Here is a 17,363-nt window from a genome sequence, read left to right as displayed (position 1 = left end):
GATTATATCTATGCTTTGCGTTCACAATAACATTTTTATACATTACAGTAACATCTAACCATGCAGAAACTAATAGCAAGAACAATTGGATAGTATTAATTCATGAGATACAATGATTAATTATTAATTATTATAGTAAATGCAATGATTCCATCAAGAATGATAACTTACGGTAATTGCTACTATTTAGGGCATCAACGCTAACACAATTAGAGCGTAACCAAAGCATATTATATACTATTTACTTTGATATTGTCGATATACAGTATCTAAATCATATGATAAGAATACTTTAAACCTATATATATACCGCATGATACAAATAAGTGCAAGCTTCAGTCGTACGATAACGTTATTGAACAACTTGATAGCAACAATCAATCTTATTGATTGATCGACGACATTCACTAGCTATACCAAATAATGCCATTATATTTTTAAAGCTAATATTGTGGCGGTTTTGGAGAATCAGGATTAAAGTCTTCCATTAACAATATACTATTAAGATTAGTTCCCATAGATTTATTATGACGATCGGGAATATCGTCAGCATCATCATCATCTCGTACTATTTTCCCCGTGTTCGGCAAAGAGCTACTAGACCCTGTATCTGAATGTAAATCTTGCGTGTTGATGGAATATATTGGTGGATCCTGCGGTGGCTTTTCCGCTGTGGCCATTATTGGATTGCATACGATATTCGGTTTATCATCAGCTTCCGCATCCATTATGACAGGACGATTTTTGCGCAGGAATGCTTTACCTCCAGATGCTTTCAAAGCTTTTTCACTCTTATTCCTTTTATTACCAAAGAGTTTACCATTTCTATACATAAAGAATATGATCAATATCAAAATAATAAATAAGCACGCTGATAAAGTTGCAGGTAGAACAGTGCCGATCCAATTAACAGACGGTTGTACAGTAGGAACAGTAACTGTAACAACTGCAGAACATTCAGCAGATGGCTTAATATTATTTCCTGTTACAGGATATGCTCCTGTATTAAAGACTGGATTACTACGAAGACTGCTCAAATTCCGTGAAAGACTTTCATAAATGCTTGCATTGCAAGGCAATGCATCCAGGGCGACGTTTGTCCAAGAAATATTTACTGAGCCACTAGTGATAGATCGTAAGCAAAGATTTTTTACGATACTTTCCTGAAAAGACTTTGCAATCTCGGTTACCAGATTAATACGTCTTGTTAAATTTGCCATAAAAACGTCGTAATTTAAATCCAACAACATCGACATAATATAGTTATATTGTTGAGGTAGAGGATTAACTTTAATATTAAATGAATCATAACCTATCGCATTACGGCTGTCAGTGGCACGTAAGAGGAAGCGTTTAATTCCTGCATCTCCTTCTAAGGGAAGGCCAATCAATCGATTGCCTCTTAAAGTTATCCAAGATTTAACAGCAATGGCATTCTCTGTCAATAGCGCTAGCGATAGATTTCTTGTATTTCCATCTTCGGCATCGAGAAATACATCAGCAGGGATTTGAAATTCAAAAATTCGCCCAGCGTACGCATCAAGTTGACCAAGACTCTGCATGACTACGGGAGGCTTATTTGTTGGCAAAGATGTTGCAGTGGGTTGACGATCAGTAATAACTGTTGGCGTAGCCGAAGTTTCTGGTACACAATTAATAACACCTAATGCTCTATAGACTTCAATACTGGAAACACTTTTTATACTTTCTATTTTACGGATGATTGAAGAGTAAGCATTTACGTCACACGCTTTTGCATTTAAAGTGTAATTAGAATAGCGAACCCTAGTGCTACGAAAGCCATCGTAACGGAAGTCATCCAGTTGTAGCATAACATTCCTATCTCCTACAATGCGGCTAATATCCTCCATCACTGCAATCCTTAGGGCTAAATCGGTGGCAAAGCGATCGTAAGTTACTTCTAATAATAACTGCAGAATTAGCTTAGGAGGTTCAGTTCGTTGTACTGTAACTTCGATCGGGTCCCTAACCATTTGGTTACGTGAATCACTAGCTTCTAATTGATATAGATGTCTACCAACATTACTAGTCATTGGTAGCCCATACAGTTGTTGCCTTATTTTATCGAGTTGCAACCAAGACCACTGAGATACAGCAGAATTATTAGCATAAAATAAATTTAAAGATAGTTGTCGTGTATTCCCATCTTCCTTGTCAGAAAAAGTATTAACTGGGATTGAAAATCGGTAAATAAAGCCTGCTCTTAGTACGATTGTACCAATTGGATTATCAACTTTTGGTTTTTCTTGTGTTGTAGTTGTTGGTGCAATAGATACATCAGTCGTTGGAGACGTCGGTGTGGCTGTTATTTGTTGATTTACAGAAGTTGTAATTGTAACACTACTTGTTACGATACTGCTGGCCTTTGGTAAAGATTGACTGGGAACCGGAGTAAGCATATAACTACTTTTAACAGCAGAGCTAGAAGGCAATCCAACAGTTACTAATGGTGTCGCGCGTAAGCTATAGCTAATCGTCGTTGTAGATGAGCTACTGCCGGATGACGCAGTTGCACTTACTGCATCTTCAACAGGCACTCCCAGTACGAAATTATACCCAACAATGGAATTACCAACAGTTTGACTAAACGTACCATCGGCTATATGTTTTCTAATGGTGATTCCATATTGTGATCCAGTCATGACGTTTTCACAACCTATAACCCAACTTACGGTACCTTTAAGTGTATTACTTGAGCCAGATGTACTAGCTTCAATATAGCTCTGGCCAATTATCGGCACCCCCTTGTCGCCATGATGTAAATAAACTCTACTGCGATGAAGTTGGTATCTCGATGCTAATTTTTCTATTAAAGATATTCGTGCTTGCCCAGTTAAACCAGGTACATTCATTTGTAATACGATATTGACAACGCGAACCTTTTCACTTCTAGGACACGCATTATTCTCACGTTCAATATAACTTATTTTCCGTAGTGGTAATGCACCATTACTAACGATTATAGTCACTTCTGTTTCAGCAGTTAATTGATTGGTTGTACCTTGCATACTGATAGCTACGATACGATACCTATAGCTACCTTCATCGCCACTAGTAGGAAACCCAGTAAATCGGCCTGCAGATTGATCAAATAATAGCCAAGATGGTAGTGTAGAGCTACCACTGTTATAATCGGAAACCTGATAAGAAAGAAAATTAAAAATTAATTAATTATAATCGATCTATTAACTACTCTACTTTTACATATGTACTTTAAGTTGATCTCTTCTAGGTACAGTATGACAAAAAATAGGATAAGTTATGGCATGGTGTACCAATGGCAATACTGCATTTCAAAACAGATCGTTTGCAATAACTTTTGCCATTAAACAACATTTTACAATTATTTGACGAGGTAATGTTAGTCTAATTGTTCATATTAATTATTTCCACGCATATTTACATTACAACTGTACAGCTTATACAATTGGTGAATACTTGATACCAGTATCGATCTTACCTCATATCTGGTAGCGGTTTCTTGTTGATCGAAAGTGTTGTTTGGTATTGTGTAATTAAACACTTGGCCAACGTTTATCACAACGTCGTTTAACTTACTTATGCGAGTAACTAAGGCGAAGCTTGTATTACAATACAAGAAGACGCACATGAATACCACAATAGAAGCAGATGATTTATAATGGCCCATCGTTCGTCTAAACTAACCACTTTTCGATATTCAATTTCCAATGCAGCATTAACTGATAAGTTGTCGACAATCTAATGGGTGGATATCTAGGATCAATGATCAATGAAAATGTTTACAAAAGTCATAAAAGTTGAACGTTACTGCTGAAATCTAGGCAATAGTTATTTCTAGTTTTCACACTAGAAGGAAATTTCATTTTGTTGAATTAAAATTAGTTGGCTATTCAGTTCCTAATCATCTTAACGAAGCAGTCAACCTCAGGTAGAAATCGAAGTGAATCTTTACAGTGATTTTCATATGATGGAAGCAGTGTACAATCATAAATTTACAACAATTGTGCGGTGTAGTAATATTAGTAATATAATACTAAGTCCCTGATCCTTCCAAAGCAATGGCAAGTTTGACTGATATTTCAGGATGATGCGTGAATTTCGGGAATCGTGCGAGTGTGAATTTTTCATTTGTTCTATGAATAGGCATCTATACACCTGCATCCGTTGACGATGTATATGATGTTACATTAGTATAGTAATTATAATCTAAATTATGCCATTTCCAATAACATGTATGGATAATTTTAACCAGGCTTAAATTAGACGTTTTCGTTTACGTTATTATTCTACCTTTTCCGTTAATTAGCATTTCATTCGTGGTGCCCCATTTTGTTCTAGTCATCTCGAGTCGTTGAGTATTTTGAATAAAAAACCTCTATTCTTTCTATTAATGATTTTCCTCCTAGCTTACACGTTAGACTAGTATCGATTGAGCAATAGGTATTGCATCATTTGCATTAAATCAATTTCGTCCCTATAGACTGTGTCAACGTGATGAATCATCAACGCCCGATGTCATCAATCATAGCATTTCAAAATGAATACTGTACGTAAAAATAGATATTGCAGTCGTGACAGGACTAGGATGGAACAATTTAAAAATACAAATCTATCGTCCTTTGTTTCGCGTACAAGTGATAGCAAGATTATCGCATACGGGTCAAAATAGAACCGTACGCTACCGTAACAGTATACGTCATGACAGAATTAGGATAGAATGATTGAAAGTACGGACCCATCGCCTTTCGTATCCTGTACAAGTTGTAGCATGATTATTATACAGTATAGGGATTCAAAAGAACCCTACCATTTCAGGATTGATATCAATGACGTGTCATATTGTTCAAGACTTTGCAGTGTACAGTATTGTGATTTTCCGATCGAATAAACATGTTGCGCCACTGTGTTAACATCGACGTTCGATTAAATAGGATTGGAGACGATCGATATGGACATTGGTACTTATTTATAATAATAATGATAAACTTCTTCAAGTACCATCATTAAAATGTTACTTCATTTCCTCAAATGACCCTTCATTTGTACTTTTACAGTAAACGCCAATCACAAGATACAGTTTACACTGTAGTATACATATACTGTATAATCAAGGTCCAGCAGAGAACAGATGCTTAAATAATAATTTAATTGAATTTACTATTCGTTCTGAGATATTTTGAGGCACACAGTATGATGAAATACAATTAATTACACTGTAGATTGATAATAAATTGTAACACCCCCGCTATGCTGTTTCGTGACCATCACAAAATCGTGTTGTCTAACTGGATTAATAGAACATCTATCCAAGCAAGCAGCATCATGCAATCGTTGTATTGGTCTCTGGCAAACGTAAATGGCTACTAAGCGAACTAATTCCAAGTAGATTGGGTAGTCTTGGAGTTTATAATGATAAAAAACGTATTTTTTAACTCTTGAAATGAGTATTGCTACTATCTTACGTCTTCAACGTAACTCGTACGTACTAGTTGTGGAATCATATCATCGCTAATATAGTTAATTAATACACAGACATAAATGATGATTTAGTAAAAGATCGTGGATATGTACACTTGTAAAGTCTATTGGACATTTTACGTAACTGTCCAATTTCTCTAAGTTGAACTTAAAAATTAGTCATTCAACAAGATTGTTTCGAGTACAAATCTTTAATGTCTCCATTTACAGTTGGCTGGAAATAAACACATTTCAAGGATGCAGAACATGGGTGCATCGACGGCAGTTGATTCTACCTGGAAATACGTCTAGGTAACGATTTCTGCACGTGTTGAAGTTATCCAAGTTACCTGTATTTTCCAACATAGCGTGTAACAGTTCGCAAAAAACAATTGTCATAATGAACAGCATGGACAAGTCCCTGAAGGCGTCAATAAGAATTAATAGAAATAACCTAAGGTACATTAGTTACTATACTATTGATTACTCAAGTCACAAATAAACAATTTTCAACAGACGTATTTGTCTTGCGTGTAATTCTAGAAAGAAATGTCATAGCATGAACAAAGAATCTTTTGAAAAGATGCTGGACAACAAGAACCATTGATAGAACAATGCCTAGTGTTCGCAGCACCAAAGTGGATACAGTTGTTTGAATAAGATGACGGCTTATTTATTTAAGCAATTTTATCTTCACTAATAGGCTGCTTTACAGTATCCTGTATAATGTCGTCAGCTTGTTTCCGACGTAATGTACAGCGGTCCAAAAAAATACAATCAGTCATGCGGCAAGCGCTACATGATCATAATAGCTGTAGGCATTTCATACAATAGGCTTACTCTAGTCATTGATATGGATTGATCATTATCTGCACAGTACTATCTATAATTATTGTTAGCTGTTATTTAACCTGTATTATAGCGTTATTGCCAGTCATTGGAGTTCTAGTCGTTTACATTAAAATAACAAAAAACTCTTGACAAGAAGTAAGCAATAAGCATCACCACCGATACTCTGGAGCATCATGTTAAAATAGTGTTAAAACTGCGCAATCCTTGTACTGCCATCATACATATGATAGCCGACATCACACTGATATACTGTACTATTGTATTATTAACAGAGCAAAATACAGAAGCGATAAGTTTTCATTCGACTGACAGATTTCAGTATTTCTCGTAAATGTAAGAAACGGCATTAAAACTAACTAAAACTATCGCCGTCATGTAGCTAAAACTCTTTTTTTATTCAACCCATTGTAGTATGAGTCGAACTGCTTTGCAATCCAATTCAATATCACAAAGCCTACAAGAGACAAATGTGGGTCAAAAATGCCCATCCTTTGGCTAGCTTGCAATAAGGACCGGCGGTGGGACTCCATTTTAGCTAATAAATTCTCCATGTTTAAGCATGATAAAATACTGTTAGCTAAGTAGGCTGTCTACTTTCACTGCATCATTGGCAGTTCTCTAGATTCACGTCAACATGCTGTTACGTCAATAGGATAATTATCTCGAACGATATCGAACAGATGATGCTTACATCCAAAGTTAAAAGAAGTCACAAATAAACAGATTAATCAATTTTATGAATCTCTCTAGTTAGCGTAGGATAATGTCTACATGTACAGGTTATTATTATTAAATTTAATTAAATCGGATACAATACGTATGTTTCTACTGGTGTATATTATAGCACGGTAATTATACTTCTATCAAAGTTGATGATTCATCCATGACCCCTATAGAGCTAAGAATGAATACTCCATTTCATCAATGTTATTATAACTGTCAAGACTCGACGAGATGAATATTCGTTCGCCGGCAATATTGCCAAACGGAAATGCTTCACAAATCAGAACAATAATAGCGCCGATAGTATTAGTCATCAACCATAGAGGACAAGAAACCTTTTCAGTGTCATATCTCAATACTGTACGCCTATTTGGCAGTGACAAACTTCAATCTTGCGCCGATTAGTCATAGAACTTTTAATTAAATAATGTGTTTTAATCATAAAAAGGACGTTAAGTAGAAAAAGTCCATATCTCGGCTAATGCATCCAATCGCAATTCCCTACTCTCGTCTATTTACAGCGTCATTAACGTTCTTATTAAAAATTTTACGTTGAAAATTTAGTGTTACTGTATCATCAAAATAAAATAAACTACTAAATAGTCTGTCAATGGATGGCATTCAATATCCAGTAGTCAATGGTTCGAAAGAGTTAACCTGTATCCACGGTACATGCTGTTTTTCGATGAATCTAATGTGTATAATAATACAATATAGCGCAGTCTGTAGTCATGAAGGCAACAATTTTGTCTTACATTGCAGTATGACGATCGTTCAACAAGGCAGAGAACATAAAATTTTGAAATGTTGACGTACGATATCAGTCATAAATTATAATAATCACTACTCTGGCTATATAGCCTAAAATCGGCGATACTTAATAGTAAGAAGTATTTTCAAATAGTTACTTGTAACGCTCTTGCCACCTCTCCTCTTTTCAAAGTACCCTCATCGATCGATGAGATATACTGTAAAAGTTGCAGTTATATTGTACAATTCCACGTTGTGTAGCTTAAAGTAGCGATCTCGATTCTATTGATCATCATTGATGGCCAGATCAGTGCCATATTGGCTATCGCTATTGTATGTGGCAAACAATGCCCGAATAGCACTTTGGCCAATAGATAATACGAAAACAGTACAGCAGCTATGCCATCTTCGGTCAATTAATACCACATAATAAAGTAGCAAGGTGCTTGAATGTTGAATTAGACTGATTTTAAAGCGTTAGCATACCATAAGGTACAGTACTCAACATTTTAAATTTACGACGCAACAACCGTCACATATGGCTTTAATAGCTAAGTATCAACGTACTGTATTATCAAATTGCCATAGCAAAGGAATAATCTCTCAGCAATAGCGTAATCGATCAATCAATATACGTATAAGTTCTGTTAGCTAGGGAAGGAATCAAGATGTCACTATGCCTACTATTCCACGATGAAAAATGTCCAGCATTGGAAATGACTGACCACCAGGGGTTCTCAATCTGTACGTTCTAACGTAGACCACAAACAAGCAACCCACACAGATGACAGGAAAGAGTCGGTCTATTTTGGATTGGGGAAAAATAAATAAAATATCACCGCTAATCAGGATTAGCTGAATAATTCACAGTTAAACCTACGTGGTGCGGTAAAATAACGATGTTGTGAAAGCGTAGTGCATCATTTCGTCATGCTATCACCCCATTTGCCGTATAACTAGCCATACAACTATTTCATTTAAGGATATTAGCTTGATAGATCCTATCTTTGTAGTCTACTCTACTTTGCGGGAACATGCTGAAGATAAATAGCTAGCAAAAGACAGTTTTTTTGTTGCTTAATGCTACATGATCACATTTAGCCTTAACAGTCAATGAAACTCCAGCCTAGCATCATTTTAAAGTATTCACTACATCATCACAAAATTTGTTGGTATTGCAACCATACAAGCTTGAGAATCGCATACCAAAGTAAGAAAACAATACAATTGCAACAACTGCGAGCGACTACGGTACTAAAACAACAAGATAGGTATGGATTCAAGCTTCTTAAAGTAATGTCGATGGATGATTTACCATACTCATCCGTCATAACTCAAACGCTGTCGACACGATTATCGATTGCGTAGGGTAGAACTGCATCGTTGAAATGAATTCAATGATTTCAATCAGGAGTACGCCTGGACATTTGTAGACTGGCATGTTGTCGAGTGAGTGAAAAGTAGATGGTAATAACATCAATATTTAGGCGTTTGGGTGTAGACGGGCACCTTGCTGTACAAGAGTGTATGGTAGCAATTGCAGTTTAAAAACACTATCATCGGGTACTCTTATTCGCTCACTCTTCATGGTCGTATGCCATGTGCAAAGTCTGTATTCATTTCGCTTCTATCGCGACTTGTCCCAAATTGAAGGACAGCCATCTCAACATCGATTCTACGCTACCGTAACAGAGGCGTACTGATGAGATGGCGTTTCCTCAGGCTAAAAATGGATACGACTGTGTAGCAAGTTGGGAGCAACAATAAACAATCTTAATTGTAATCATAGCGAAATTCAACACGCTAACCAAATACGAACATTTCAAGCGTTGATTATTTCCTACTGCAGTGACAAAATGTCAAGGAACTCGATCGTAGCGAATGGAAAAAAAAAATAGAAGAACTTCCTTTCGTCTACGCGTGGTAGATGTGACGTCAGGATTGCAGTCGACGCAATCCTTGTTCTGTTGCTCATGCTGGTATCGAATTTGGACACCCAATGTGGCCCCTCAAGTCAATTTGACATGATACCCAAGTAATTTGCTCATAGAATGTCATTCGAAATGGAGTAAATCACTTGCATTTCACACAGTTATAATGGTAAAGCAAAGGATGACATGGGCAATTTTCAGACCTTACCGGTATACAGTACAGTGACTATAGAGATTTTTTTTTCCACTCTCACCACAGTATCACTCGCGTCCAAGCAGGGGTTGTTGGACAGCAGGATAATATCTCCGCCTACATGGATTGAAAGATGAAAAATTAGAGTGAGTAAATCTATTCGAACGCGATACCACAGCCTTGAATATTCACTCTCGAATTGAACAGTCAGAAAAAAAAAATGGTAGAGTAAAGCGAAGTTCAATGGACTTAATGCCGCAAAACTGTAACATGAGTTGGTTGACACGCAACTTTTGGTACTGAAAGTACACTCAATTTTCTTTTCTTGTAGTCAAGAAAGATGGTCCTACCTAAGTTTTGATTAATCCAAAGGCAATGAAAACACCCTGGTGAAAAAGTCAACAAGGATAACAGAGAAATTTGTCCACAATAACGCTAAGAAAGAGTTTGCAAAATCCAAATGGCTGGCTGATGTGCCCAATGGACCGACAAGATTTTTCACTGAATCAAAGTCTCTCCTCGTCTATACCAATACCAATGCTGACCAAGCTTACAAGACACGACGTGTATTACACGCTGACGTACAGTACAATACCACCGCTATGATTGGCCGACGGCAGCGAGTGTCGTGCCCATGGATCACCCTCCAGAGATACCGGAGCAGTCGATCGCTTGTCTTGTTTGCGTCTCCATCGTCAATGAAATCGGGTCAAGAAAGAAAGAGGGACGGACATAACGAGGCCATTGTCAGTCCCAAACCAATACGGTACCATGCATTCATTTACTACCGTACACAACAAGTCAATCTGCAAGTTAACGCTTGCAGATATCACTGCAGCGTCGATCGTGTACCTACGGTGGCTAAGCCACCGCTTAGCCACCGTAGGTACCACACTCTACTTCACACAAGTCAGCATTTCCCCCTTTGACTCGTCACCAAATCAGCGAGGGAAAAGAGAAGTTGGGAACCCGATGGAGTCATTTCTGGAGTGAACGGAGTAGGCCTCACCCTAGGAGGTCACTTCATGATGTCATCCGTGCTTTGATTCAACTTCATTGAACCGTCATTCTCTTCAGTACGGTTGAGACAACAACACTTGAAATGATTGCTATCGAAAGATGGCTGCGCCCAGGCAACGACTATGAAACCAAAATAGGATAGTGCAGTTATGGCGCAGTCTCTACAGTTACAGTTAGGCTTTCGTGGTGGGTTTTCCCCTTGCCACACTCTACTTCACACAAGTCAGCATTTCCCACTTTGACTCGTCATCAAATCAGCGAGGGAAAAGAGAAGTTGGGAACCCGATGGAGTCATTTCTGGAGTGAACGGAGTAGGCCTCACCCTAGGAGGTCACTTCATGATGTCATCTGTGCTTTGATTCAACTTCATTGAACCGTCATTCTCTTCAGTACGGTTGAGACAACAACACTTGAAATGATTGCTATCGAAAGATGGCTGCGCCCAGGCAACGCCTACGAAACCAAAATAGGATAGTGCAGTTATGGCGCAGTCTCTACAGTTACAGTTAGGCTTTCGTGGTGGGTTTTTCCCTTGCCATTGGGAAAGATATGATAGGGAGTAGCGCTCTAATGTGCTAACACAGATTATTAAAATAAGAGAATTTCTCCTGCAACTGTAGTCCTTCGTTCTCTAGTACGTTAAGAGAGTATCAAGGTTTGTTTACTCGGACCACCATACTCCGCACGCAGAGTAATGTTAGTCGTTGTAAATTAAATGGACCTGTTTTATAGGATCACAAACTGGTGTATATACAACAGATTTACAGAGAGTATCGGACGGAGAAACTCGGCTAGCTTATCGTAGCCAAATAGCATGTTATAAAGTTACTGAAATGAAACAAATAGGAATTTTCTTTCCATTCGTTATGGATAACATCAATGGACTCTATTTGGGGGAATGAAAATGCAATAAACTAGAAATGTTCACATGAACGTCCAAACATTATCCATTCAATCACCATCCCCGTAATACTCTATCTCTTTATAAAATAGACCTCAAAAAATGGATGTATACTTGTACACTTTAAAAAGTAAACCAGCCCCATAATGAAAATTACGTAGGATTCATCTCATTACTACCAAATGACTACAATCTTTACTACGGAAGTACACAACCATGGACTAATAGATATACACCTACAAGGTATTTTAAGTAGTCAATGGCACAACATACTGCTTTGAAAAAGTACAATGTCTATAGAGGCACGAATGCATGTCCTGAAGCATGCCAGTCATTTCACACGTATTTGAGATCAAAGCTTATAGTGCTATCAGGAAAGAAAAGCCTTCCCCCCCCCCAAAAAAAAGAAATTTGACAAAACTGGACGTTTATTAGCTTTCACTGCATCCATTCGGCAATGTCCCAAAAAATAAAAGCACGAGTAAATACTCCTGAATTATTTTTTTTTTTTCACCTGCTGTACAGATGTGGATAATCCAGCCACCTCTTCATTAATGAACATTGGCCTACAGACGGTAGTGAACACTTGACAGTAGTAATTTAATAAAGGAAAGCTCCTAGTCCCTCCCCTATTTGCATCAACACTGCGTTTACAGTACTCGTCATACAAAGGAAGAGCCATGTTTGCATTTTGCTACCCAATTTTGGCGTTGATATGATTAACGTCTTATGCTCCACTAGGTTTAAGTGTGTAAGCCCATCTGTAGCTAGTTTTGAACTTGGCCTAGTGTTGCTAGAACAGCAGTTGGAGAAGTTGGTATTGACGAAATGCTCAATTTATTCAACAAATATAATGGTACAGTAGAATGAGTATTTTCATACGTTATGCGAGGCCTAAACAGTATTCTGTAAACGACATCTTGCAGGTGTAGGAATATCACGTTGTTCATCATGAATACTGATGTAGTCAAGTCCATATCGATGTTATCATCTATCTGTGATCAACAGTAACATCGAGTTAGCATTTACAGTACAGTATATGGCGTAGAATAGGCTGTTCTGTTGAAAAAAGTAATTGTAGTACTGCAGTTATTCATAGGACAAGAGTCAATAGAACTTTAAGCAATACCAGCCAAGATGATGCTGCATTCATGTCCTTAATCAATATCAGTATGAACGGAATGTATGATATCTGATCATGATCAACAATAATATTATTCGATGAATAATTTAATTAGCGTAAATACATGCTAATGGAAGAGCTTCTTCTCATTCTGCAATCGTCTAGCTTATCAACTACGACAGTATCATGAAAGTCAAGAAAAAAAAATCTACTCTGTAGAAAACACGACTATAATATTTTTCCTATTCATCACACAGAACAAGACATAGGATAGAATTTTAAAGTCACTCGTGTGAAGGCATTCCAAATTCTCAATACACCTTTTATACGTATACATTGGCACAATATTAAAATAGTTCAGCGATGACTGTTGGATCATATTCTTAATGCAGCTTAATACCTATAAAATGATAAATTGTGTTCTTATCCCCAAGGATACACCTGGATGAATAACCCCAACTGGACCTCCACTGAATCGCAACCTAACGCATAGTTTAGAGTAATTTTGGACATTGTAAATTGTTATATAACAATTGTAATAATCGTCCTAAAAAACAAGAATTACTATTTTTAGCCTAATTCCCTACTTTGGACAAGTGAATAGACTGTCATTTGCATAGATTCATTCATTATTACATATATATATAGATATTAATAAAAGAATCAGGATAAATCCAGGCTAATCAATTAAAAATCAGGGCATTAATGCAATCTACAATATCGTAGCAGATATATGCAGCCTTAAGATAAAAAGTATACAATCGTTATAATTTACAATTTACAACGTTACTAAAAAATTACTTCAATAATCATCTTTGTCCTGACTATCACCACAATCTTTAAAGCCTCGATAATGCTATACCTTCCACTTTTCACATAATACGCCCTTACTAGTGTTTCCTTATTGCATAATTTCTATTTAATCATTTCTTAATCTGGGTATAACGATCAAATAGAGTAATGCCTTCACTTTTTGAAGTGATTTAATTAATAGAATCAGTCAAATATTCCTAAATTATGTTTATGAAATAATCCAAGACAGCTGTTTTATGAACTTGTACTTATAATATACAGTCAATTGACTAGTATAATAGGAAGAGAAAAATGATAAGTGGAATTTAAGCATAGATCAAATTCTATTCAATCGCTTTAAAATGTAGTCAATAGCACTATTTCGATATTAAATTAAGAAATACGATTATTGAGAAATACTCCATTTATACACAATCATAGAGAAAAAAATTACATATTATTCTAGGTAGAGATGTATTGTTCTTCATTTATAAAAAGATTGTTTCAATTTGGAATGTCTGGAATTTAATAATACCGGCATCAGTTAATGAATTCCTTATTAAAATATTCCTTACGTGACTTACTAATCGCCGTCTATTTAATAAAAATGGCTAAAATTTCATTGTTTCAACTCTTACGCTAATTGAACGTTGATTAGAATAACAACGCCAAAATCGATCAAGAAGGATTCAGTGAATCTAACTTCCTATAAGTCGATCCATTACCTTAAGCTAACATATCTCTAAGGTAGCTGTCACAGTATCATTCTTCCTACGTAAGATAGAAGTAGTAAGGATTGCACCCAGGATTTCATACCCGGGTGAAATACGCGAAGTATCGAGCAACGGCAATTTTTTGTAGGTAGAGAATCTCAATCTAATAAAAATAACGGCAATATATAGATATAGCCGGTTTTTTTACACAATCCAATCATATTTTGCAATCACATCGTAGCTTATTTCATTCACCATTAGCAAAATTATTCGTAGCGAAAAATTGGAGGTACCTTGCATTCAAGTATGGACATATCCGGTAAATAAAGCAAACTGGATAACAAGAATGTCAATTATTCGTCAACGCATTTATACTACTTACAGAATCGTATTTTATAAAGTGTTCTTAATAACACGGTGATGCCTTATTATTTTGCCAAATCTCACTTGCGATCTAGATCAGTTCTTTCATCTGATAATTAAATAAATATAACCCAATCTACAAGTTTGATCAAATAAATCATCAAACAAAGCACTTATTTCATAGAACTGCTTTAGTAGTTACATTTTAGACATATACTGAACCATAGACTGTTTCCGTCTTTACTCATACCAAAGTTGGCAAAGAAATTGCTAAATACTCTAATTATGAATCTTGAGCTAATCGAAAACCTTGGACTAGATCATCCCTTTATATTAAGAATCGAGATTTTCCATTGTAAAATAGAAATTATATTAATATGATACTGTAATTGTGAAATAGGATGGCATTTCCCTCATTTCTTGTCAACTCTAACGGATTTAATTTGCAAATTGACATGGACGATGAAAAATTTTGTTGCTTGGTTTATACCAATATTGCCTTACTTTGAACCTGTTTGAATACATGAACGGTGACTACTTCTGATAGTAGTCGGCTAGATTACAGGATAAATACGGCAACAGCTTTGTTAGTAGAGTTGTTAAGAAAAATTTAAAAGCCAAGTTTACTCTGATATATCTTCATAGCAACTTTTAAACATGTTTTGAATTTACATTTCTACAGTACGAGAAGTATAACGTGCGTAGTTCCACTAATATTCTTAATAAGAATATTTTTCAAATTTTAGAAATTTTATTGAATACAAACGTCTATCTGGAATACTATATCTTTTTACTACATAAACTGCTAACATTACAGTATTGCTAAAAGTACGCAATTTCTTTGCCTAACAAGATGACCTGCAGGAAGAACAAATCAATGTAAACTTGTATTTGCGACAATAATGTCGAGCTATATACCAATGCACTTTAAACAACCTTTAACTTTTATAACAGTATTGCTATGGATACAGCTTTATTTCATTAGTAAGTCTTCACCCTACAAACTACTATACATATTTATAGTTGAAGGAACTATTAGCGTGCGACTGCATATCTTAAATTGTATCCTGCTTTAATATCAGTTAATGTAAAGGAAATGGTAAAAGCATAGCATGCAAAGTACAGTATAAGGAGAGAGGGATCAACTAATCATTAATAATAATCATTATGTGAAAGGATTACTTTTATAATGATTATCGTTATTTTGGGTGTCTAAATCACGTTGTGTTGTTGCCAAATAAGTGACTTTTATGATCACACAATGATTCCTGATACTATTTAAAGAATACACTATTTAATAATTTCAATATCCTCTTCAAGATATCTATCTTGTCCATTTAAGACTATTTTCTAAAACATTTTAACAAAAAATTTAGTTGAAGTATAGCGAGGTTGTATTTCTTTTGTTAATTCTTATTTTCATAACTGTATTTATTGCCAAAAAATCTGTCTTATTATATGAGTACAGAATCTCTAAAATGAACTATCATGGTAAAAAGTGTAATACATTGGCCTCGCAGTTATTAAATATTCAAGGTAAATATTATTAGCGTATTTTCCACTAGAGCAAGTTTTAATTAATAGACGGTTATGGATATCCTATAAGGATGTCTTAATCTATTATACATCCATAAAAATAATCATCCCATAAAAATAATCATCTCATAAAATATGTCCATCATCGCAAAATAAGTAACAATTACGCTAGAACTTAATATCACTTTGATGTTACCGTCCAATAATCTCATTTACAAATACACTCAATATATCTGTGTCGTAAAGTGCTGTTGTTGACTAATTGCTATAGCTAATAAATGATGCTAATGACCTTACAAGCTCGTATACGCATGCAGTCATTAACATGCAAGAAAGAATAACCGATACTAAACATTGACTCGGCTAACAATTATCTTATTTTACTGGAAATAAACGAATAATTTTTCAAGTGCCACTGACTATTTCTGATCAGACTGAAATTATTACTCCATCATATCGATAAATTGTGAATCACTGTTTCTACTTTAAATGATCACAGTATAGTTTACTAGGACAGTTCATGCAATTAAAAAAATTCGATTTTGTTATAAAAGACCAAGTTATACATTTAGAACACATAATATTTACTGTATAAGAGGATAATAACTATTATAACAAGAACTGACATACTCGAGTTTCAAATGGGATAAGTCAAAATTCTTGGTTCTCCAGCTTAAAATGCTCTACTTTACTGTTAGCTAATTTTATTTGTCAACATTACTAGCCACATGTATTATTTCTTTGCAAGCAAATACGGATATACAGTAGAATAATTTATATCCGAAATATAGGATAATTTACATCCAAAAACGCTAAACTGAGTTATTACTTGATATATTGTATATATTTTAAGAGTGAATATCATTTAAATTGTTAAACGGTGGTATTACGAAGTTGATTAATAGAATTGGACTTGAGATACAAGATAGTAATTATTATTGTGTAGTATTATTTTGATCTAAGCATCATGGTTTAATTATTTCAATGTGTACAGGATTCTTAGAGA

The 17,363-nt window shown here is 35.5% G+C and overlaps 1 protein-coding gene across 1 annotated transcript; it reads right to left on the bottom strand.

Annotated features, from left to right (window-relative positions):
* Positions 1-443: 443 nt before the first annotated feature.
* On the bottom strand, positions 444-4,345 carry TRIADDRAFT_60041 (uncharacterized protein; the record flags this gene model as incomplete). The annotated part of the gene is made up of 4 exons (XM_002115983.1): positions 444-604; positions 764-3,161; positions 3,482-3,543; positions 4,294-4,345. 4 exons carry the CDS (start codon positions 4,343-4,345, stop codon positions 444-446), a joined length of 2,673 nt encoding a protein of 890 aa, XP_002116019.1.
* Between the last annotated feature and the right edge of the window lie 13,018 nt (positions 4,346-17,363).

This window comes from Trichoplax adhaerens, genomic scaffold (assembly GCF_000150275.1).
Source record: "Trichoplax adhaerens TRIADscaffold_13 genomic scaffold, whole genome shotgun sequence".
In the NCBI taxonomy this organism is placed as follows: domain Eukaryota; kingdom Metazoa; phylum Placozoa; class Uniplacotomia; order Trichoplacea; family Trichoplacidae; genus Trichoplax; species Trichoplax adhaerens.
Note: the sequence above shows the minus strand (reverse complement) of the source record. Positions and strands in the feature narration are given on the sequence as shown.